The sequence below is a fragment of the Amblyomma maculatum genome, chromosome 2 (assembly GCF_055883805.1).
Source record: "Amblyomma maculatum isolate TAMU_Amacu chromosome 2, ASM5588380v1, whole genome shotgun sequence".
Taxonomy (NCBI): domain Eukaryota; kingdom Metazoa; phylum Arthropoda; class Arachnida; order Ixodida; family Ixodidae; genus Amblyomma; species Amblyomma maculatum.
The window spans coordinates 221286438-221294454 of NC_139345.1; the positions used below are offsets into that span (position 1 = coordinate 221286438).

The 8017-nt window shown below is 48.8% G+C and overlaps 1 protein-coding gene across 1 annotated transcript; it reads right to left on the reverse strand.

The window, feature by feature from the left end:
- Window positions 1–389: 389 nt before the first annotated feature.
- LOC146201331 (uncharacterized) lies at window positions 390–4361 on the reverse strand. The gene is made up of 2 exons (XM_084593013.1): window positions 3908–4361; window positions 390–1288 (listed from the first exon to the last, which is right to left on the reverse strand). Exons 1-2 carry the CDS (start codon window positions 3974–3976, stop codon window positions 962–964), a joined length of 396 nt encoding a protein of 131 aa, XP_084449139.1. The 5' UTR covers window positions 3977–4361; the 3' UTR covers window positions 390–961.
- Between the last annotated feature and the right edge of the window lie 3656 nt (window positions 4362–8017).

Genomic DNA, 8017 nt, shown 5'->3' on the forward strand with positions numbered 1-8017 from the left:
GGTAGCTCTCCGGCCCATGATGCTTTGAGCGTCCATGGTAGCTGAACTGGCCGTCTGGAAACTCCATGTAAACTCCTATAGACGGCAGCACAGCTTTCCCTCTAGGTAAGAGTAAGAAACTCTATGCAAGGGAAGGAAAGCGTAGAAGTGGGCACAAGAAAATTGGGTGGGCGGATGAATTCGCAGGGGTCAAGCGGGTACAGCTAGCACAGGAGGAGGTTAATTGGAGGAACACGGGCGAGGCCTTCGCCCGTGTTTCTGTGCTGATGTTGATGATTAAATCTCTTTAGTACGGCACGTGACCAGCTTATTCAAGAATCTCAAGGAGCTCCTGGGACATTTTGGATCCTGCAATCGGTCCCTTAGGAATACAGCCATTCATGTTGCGAAGAAAATGTAAAGATGCACTTTATTGTCTTAAATTTAAAACCAGTTCACACCGTTGCATTCTGCCGTGCGCAAAATCCTAACTCAGTAGAAAGCGAGACGGCGCGAGATGGCTGCGCATTAGCGACCAGTTTTCTCATCCCCGGAGAATAATCAAGGTGCGACAGCGTTGACGTACATGCAGTCTCGCCTAATCCCTTAATATATATCTCTTCCATATTCAGTGAAACCGACCTAGATATAAAGGCCCAGCTACAAAAAGCCGTGCACGAACGTTTCTGAGTGGTATCATGCGAGTTTCCTAGCCATTTCGACCGGATCTAAATTAAAAGCCCGCATGTGGCGACAGCCATTTCACGCCCTACAATTAATCAGTGCCAGCAGCCACTTAGGAGCGCCGTGATTTATTGCGGACATTTTGTTAACTCTACGCTGGAACAAAGAATTATTGATACACTAGTTATGCGACATCTCGAGGGATTAGTATATGAGGGAATAAGCTTATTCACGATGCATTCAAGCTGAGTGTAGGGAATGAGGACGAAGAAATAAACGTTATGCCTTCGCACCGCAGTCATGTGGCCAGCTGCTCGAGCGAGGAAGCCATGCGCCTGGCCAGGTGTTCCCAGGTGCTTCTCGCCACCTGCTTGACCTTGCCAACGAAGGCGTCCCACTGCTCCTGGATCTGTCCCGCGAACTCCTCTTCCTCGTGACTGCGCGGGGAGGCGTAGGTGGCGCGTGTAAGCTGCTGCATCAAGTCCCGGCGCGCCTTCTCGCCCATGCTGTGAAGCACCAGGCAGATGCGGTCAGCCGTCGTGTCCGTGCCGTTCAGCAGCACCAGGGGCTCCTTCTTGCCGCCTTGCTGGATCGAGAGCGGTTCGTCGACGACTGCAACCGCAACCTTGGCAACCGAATGAGACACACGCACGTAGCGTGAATAAAAACAGAAATTATATGCGAGCAAGACTTACGCATTGTCGAACAATTACGAGGGCATTGACGTCTACTTCAGTGGAAAAATATGATAGCCTATTAGCGTTTCTTGGTGCTCATCATCCTGAATTACGTGACAGTTTTCTCATGTGACTCCAGGGGGACGTGGTCACTTTTTCAAGTCATTCTGACTCACCTGACACTTATCGTCAATTAGTCCGGACGTCATATGATTAGTATGAAGTTACAAATAACTCAAGTCATTTTCTGCTATTAGTTTTGGTCTCATAAAAATTATGACATCACTCGACTAGTCACGAGTACACGACCAGTTATAACTTGATGTGAAAGCATTATACTATATGACAGCATTACACTACCGCCGATGATACACAACTAATGAGACGACATTCACCTTCGTACGAAATCACGTCTCATCAACTTGCACTCTTGTGTCGTGCTTTTATCTCGTGTTGGTGTTACTTATTTTGCTCTGTTAACTTAGAATACCTCCCCATCCACCTTTAGAGACCATGACTTGCGGCGACACATTCCGTCAACACTTCCGGTAACGGAATTGAACGGCGGCGCAACACGGAAACGGACACAGACAAGAAGGGGACACCACATGCGCACACTACCAACTATTTATTAAACGGAAAGGTGGCATATTTATCCGTCCATCTCAAGCATCACACTCATCGCCACAGTCCGCTCCAAACCCAACACGTGAACTCCGAGCAGCACCAACAGGAAATCAGACAAGATATTTCTAACCTCAGTAGATAAACTATCAAAAAACGAAAAAAAAAAGCCACCAAATGCCAAAATAAATATGCCACCTTTCCGTTTAATAAATAGTTGGTAGTGTGCGCATGTGGTGTCCCCTTCTTGTCTGTGTCCGTTTCCGTGTTGCGCCGCCGTTCAATTCCATCATGCACCAACTCGCCCCCCAGACAGTTATTCTGACTTCCGGTAACACTCCATACAAGACCTTAATATGCAACAGCAAGCTTTGCGCGCTCATGCACTGCGTCCCAGCTACGCCTCTGCGGAAACAACGGCTCTGTCGGCTATCCGGCCTAGCTCGATTGGCATGCGGCGAAAACGTAAAGGGTGCTTTTACTCCAGCTGGTGAGCCATAGCTGCAGTGTAGCGCAAGCTTGGCATGGTCATAGGCGCACTCAAGGTGACTTTGTGTCTAGGCAGCGCTGTGGTCGGACAATGTGGGAAGGAGGACACGGCGGCGTTGAGTTCATGGCTGTTGCCTAGAAGGACTGTCTAAGCGAGTTTTTTAAAGGGCACTTGATTAAAATTGGACACTGCAGCATGCCGAGGAGGCGAATTAGGGAATACAGGGCTACTATGAAATTTGTCCAAGACATAATACCGAAGAAAGATCTTTTTACTACTCAAAATTCAATATGATGCCCATTCTAAGCAGAACAGAAGTCATGTACGGGAACGAGCACAAAATTTCCCCCAAACGAGGCATTGCCTTCTCTACTGTCTCATTTGGAGGAAATTCTTTGCTCGCTATAGTACAGGCTTTTGTTTTACATACAGCGATCAGTATATTGAATTTTGGGCCATTTGTGGTAATAAAAAGACATTTCTTCGGTATTATGCTTTACGTAATTGCCTTCTCTGCTGTCCCCACCGCGGTGGCTCATTGGTTAAGATCCCCCACTACTGTTCCGGAGTACCTGGATTGGAACCCGACAGCCGGCACGTTTCGATGAAGGCGAAACGGAGGGTCGTCCGTGTGTTGTGCGATGTCAGTGCACGTTAAAAATCCCAAGGTGGTCGAAATTACTCCGTAGCCCTTCACTACGGCTCCTCTTTCTCTTTCCACTTTCACTCCCTGTCCCTTTTTATTCTTTACGACGAGGTTCAGGTGTCCACAGAAAGAAGTGTGACCGATACAGCGAAGCAATTATTATTTGTTTATGGTTTATCGGTCTTAACATTCCAATGCGACTCAGGCTATGAGAGACGTCATAGAGAACTCCAGAAAGTTCGGCCACCTGGGGTTCTTTAACGTGCACTGACATCGCACAACCCACGGGCACCTAGTTTTGCGCGGCCGACGAAAGCCGGCCGCCGAAACCCGGGATTCGATCCCACACCTGTGGGAACAGCGTGGTCAAATATTATTATTATTATCATTATTATTATATTATTATTCTCTACTGCCGGCGGCCAAAGGTAGCACACAATCGTTACAAAATTTGTTAGCGTAAAATAGCGCTAGATTTCAATTTTTCAAGTAACTGTTATCGCCAAAGAAAAAAAAATCCTACTTGTATCCTCTGGTACTATGCTTTTTCGAATTAAAGTACACAAGAAGCTCAATTTAGCTTCACAAAGTAGAGAAGTGAGGATCGGAAATTGTTTAGTGCTCGTGGCGTCGTCTTTCCCTTTGTGCCAAAGGAATGGAAATGCACGGGATGAAAGTCGGGCAGCAAGAAGGAGATGAAGCACAACTGAACTCTCGTCGCCTTTGTGTGTGCTTCGTACCAGCCGTGCTCTGCTTTGGGACCTACGCTGCCCATGGCTACGGTTAGTGTCCTCGGCTTGAGCTCACCTTGTTCGAAGGCATGGCGCCAGTTTCAGCTGCCAGCGTCAGTAGCAGCGCCAAGAGCAGCGGAGACATCCCTTCTCCGTTTTCCTCCCGAGCACTGCAATATAATGGCACTTTTATCTTCAACACATCGCTTGCGAGAAATCAACGCTCTTAAGACTGATCATAAAACGGTATATCGTTTAACGAAAGTAAATAAGTGAACTCATCCCGTGTTCTGTATTATTTCACCTTCGTCCTGGGCAAACAATTTCTCAAGAAAGTTTCGAAAGCCTCACAAGGAAACGTAGGGCATGTTGACAGTGAATATATCAGAAAAAGGGAAAGAAGACAGTAAACAAGAGTCTTCTGGCGGGCTAATTCGTGAAATTAATTCATCTTCAAATCTGCGTTTTGGCTGGATTGTGTCTTCACTCATTCCTTGTTTTATTTGCGCTGTTAGTGCATGTGAAAAGAAGTAAATTATCACTCAGGGATCCAATTTTCTTCATTGCGTGTATATGCAAATACACGCAAGGAAGGATATTGAACCCCTCAAGGAAAATTTTATTGTGGCAATGAAATTAGCCTAGTTAAAAACACGAACAGTAATGTTAGAGGTGCGGCTCGGGTGCCACTGGACGGATCCTGGGCCGCATCGACGCCCGCTCTACCCAGGGAGAAGTGCCGCTGAGCGAAGGAGTAGAAGGACGAAGACTTGTTTATTTACATTGCTAGGAGGAGCAGGGAAGACCTGACGATGCCCGAACACACACAAAGTTTTAAAGGGTTTGTGTTCCCCAGTTTTCCTTGGTAAAGGGCGGGCTCTTCGCTGAGGGAGTGTCCTTATCACTATAATTTCACTCACAGTGACACACGTTCCCTCTCGAAGACACGCCCCCTCGAAAGTTTAGACTTGGTGGGGAAGAGGAAGCCGTTGTAGCGGTGTAGATGGCAGCAGACAAGGAGCTCGGTATCTGCCGGCGTCTCATCGTCTGGGGCACTTCCGCGCCGATCGGTGACTGCCGGCGTCTCATGGTCTGGGACACACCTGCGTCGAACGGGCCGCCGTGCCCGTCAGCAAGAGCAATTGGGTAAGCGTAGCCAGCGACGACCCCGTCTGTCACTTCGTTGGAATTCTCAGAAGAGATGTCCGCGTGGCCACTTTGAGGGTTCGAGGGAGCACTGGAACCCTTTTGTTCCAGATGTCCTGTCGTTGATCGCTGTCGCTGACCGTCGGAACAACCCCGCGTTCCTTTTTGCATTTCTTTTATGATGGCCACTCCAAGTGGCGTCTCGCCGTCGCCGTTCCTGACCTCTTTCGGTAGGGACGTCTTGCCTTGATGGTAAAAGCGGCAGCTCCCGCGTCGACTCGATTGCGCTCCCTAACAGCTCCTCTGCGGCCAGGGAAAATCTTGATAGGCTAGTGGTCGCAATCACTTGCCGAAGAGAGATTGGCTTGCGTTCTTTCTGGTGGCCTGGCTTGAAGGGGATCGTCTCCCCCCGGCAACAACACCCAATGCCAACCAACACCAACAAAGGAAAGCATAGGTCGAACCTTCCACACAGCATAGCACTGCCACACTTCCGAGCATCTTAAGTGCTCGGAATCCACTTAAGATGCTCCAGGATTTTTAATCAAACAATTGATATTCCTGCATCCGATCCCTTCAATTTTGCCCAATTTCTAGTCTGAGCAAGCTTTCATGTCCCGTATGAGGTAACCAAAGACAAGTCCTGCCGGCTATATACGAAAACGTGGGCGGGTGTTCCACGGAGCTAGAAAATGAAAACTAAAATTTCATCAGCACTACTCACATCCCCTTACAATCAGAATAACCGAAATCGCCTTCCTATTTTTTTTTTGTCTGAACGTTCAGGCTGACTTTGGAGCACTCACCGCAGTAGCAAAAATACTCAAAACTGTGATGAATCGAAAACGGCAGTCTCCGAACGGACGTTGCGCTTGAAAAAGTCAAGAAAATCAATTATGTGTTTACTAGCCGTCTGTGCTTTTCAGTGTAACGATTGCCAAACGAAAACGCTAAACTGGGCTACTCTGTGCCTCAATTGAGTTTAAATTATGTCTCTTCCATCTGAGTTCGAGACCTCTCCACACACTTCTGTGTATCACGAAACTTGGTAGCTCTGCCGTAACTGACACCTAGCATTCGCAGCTGCTAGGTAGAGTTGCCTTCTTAACCTTCGACTGCAAAACTTCAATGTCCAAATATTTTCAAAGACTAGCGCAAAACACAGTAGCATTTCGTTCCACGTACCCGCAAGCAAAAAAAAAAGAAAGAACAGCTACTTAGAAACACTACGCGGGGGTGATTACGGCCTTGCCCCGTCGAAAAGGTAAAGCTTTCCACAAACTACAAAATCCGAGTGCGGAACAGTGGGAGAGTATGTTCTCCAGCGGCAACCCAATCCTCCGAAGAGCACTGGTCATCCATGCCCAGCAAGCAGCAAAACTGAGTGGTGCCCTGGAGTAGGGATGCCAACCCTGTGAGACGGAGCTACGCCATCGACGCAAAGAAGATGGAGAAACTGTCGGCAATATCTCTAAAGCAGACCAATAAAGTTTATCTCATTCTATCCTATCCCCCCCCCCCCCCCTTTAGGTGGCCTCTGGGGGGTAGCGGCCTGTCTCTTCGTACCTTTGTCGAGGCATGACGAAAGGCGTCGCGACAAGTCGCTACTTGATCGCCGTCTCCCTGCGCACTCCCGGCGCCGCGTATACTTTTGCATGGTGCACGAAGTCAAAAAGCAGTGCGAACAATGAAGGGCAAGCCAGACAAGCATTTTGCCTCCTCCGTCGCGTCGGGCCTTTGCAAGGGTTCTTCCCTCCGCACGTGTTACCGGTGATTCTTTCGCGTGGTGAACCTTCTTGAACTGCGTACCAGTCTGCTCTTAGTTCCGCGCCGCCTATTCCCTCTAGATATCTCAGGCTGTTTGAACTTGAGATCCTATTGTCTTTGTTTCCATACGACGCGATTTAGCTCTTCTTGAGGACCGATTCATTTTCAGAGGTTTCGCATTGGTTGCGGTTGGCAACAGCACTCTTCTTTTCCCCTTTCTGCCGCTAGCGCTTGGGCTGGAAGGGTTTTCCCTGAGCCCCCGCACGCGCATCGAGGCACCCTATTGCATTCATGCTACTATTGCTTCAGGTGGCCGTCTGAGTGATCGAAACTAGAGCTCCACATTTGGCCTGTCTCCGTTTAGCATTTGCTCTAGTTATTGCACGCTTAGACAGTTCCGTGCCCGTTTCGCGAACAAAAATGGCTTCCTGCGGTTTTTGACTGTCACGACGTGAACCATCTTTCTCCTTTTCCAAAATGGCCTCTCGGCTCTCGCAGCGCAGTGTCATCACTCTTGAATAGAGTGGCTGTAATTCATACACAGATGATTCTACTTGTACATTTCGCTGGGCCGTGTACTCCGCTACTCCTACCCGACAGTCCTCCACACTGAGCTCTTCTCGCTTGTGTGACTCATCTATTAAAGGCCTCTCACTCTCTGCATCAGTGTGGCCCAATATCGGCGCTCTCTCGCTGCCTAATCCCTTGACTTTCTCACTTTAGCAAGCAGCTAAGTCTGCCAACTTAGTGCACTTAGACGACAATTGCCGCTTACTTTTTCCGGGCTGAGCGTTGGACCTACCCGCATGCGTCGCACGATCAGAATTTACTCTACTGTGTTTCTGATACGTAGTGAGGATGTTTTCTTTGGTTTCCAGAACACCCGTACCCTTCTCATCAATGACAGTCAGCACAACTAACTCGAGATAGAGGCCTTCGTTGTCTTCCACCACCGGCAGAGGCGCTCTCTTCCCTTCTCGCTGCTGCGTGCCTTCCGCGTGCACCTCGTGTTCGTTAACTAACTCTCCGCAGATTCCCATAGGTACTGCGATACGCTGCGCTCCCGGTTCACAAACAATGCTGTTACTAGCATCGCAGCCAACGGCATACTCTAGAGCATCTACCGAACAACGGCTGCCTACCTTAAGGTTATGTAGCGCACTTCTCTGAGTTTGTCCTCGGATGTTTGCCCATTATCCTGGCTGCCTTTCAGCTCGGCTGACTCCATGTGTCACAAATCTTGTGGTGGCCCCGTTCTACCCTCCTTTGTGTA

Bases quoted from the DNA above. Each gene is read 5' to 3' on its own strand.
- LOC146201331 (XM_084593013.1), bottom strand. From the start codon at position 3,976: ATGTCTCCGCTGCTCTTGGCGCTGCTACTGACGCTGGCAGCTGAAACT. The intron at 1,289-3,907 runs GTGAGCTCAAGC...TCGGTTGCCAAG, and splicing joins GCGCCATGCCTTCGAACAAG to GTTGCGGTTGCAGTCGTCGA.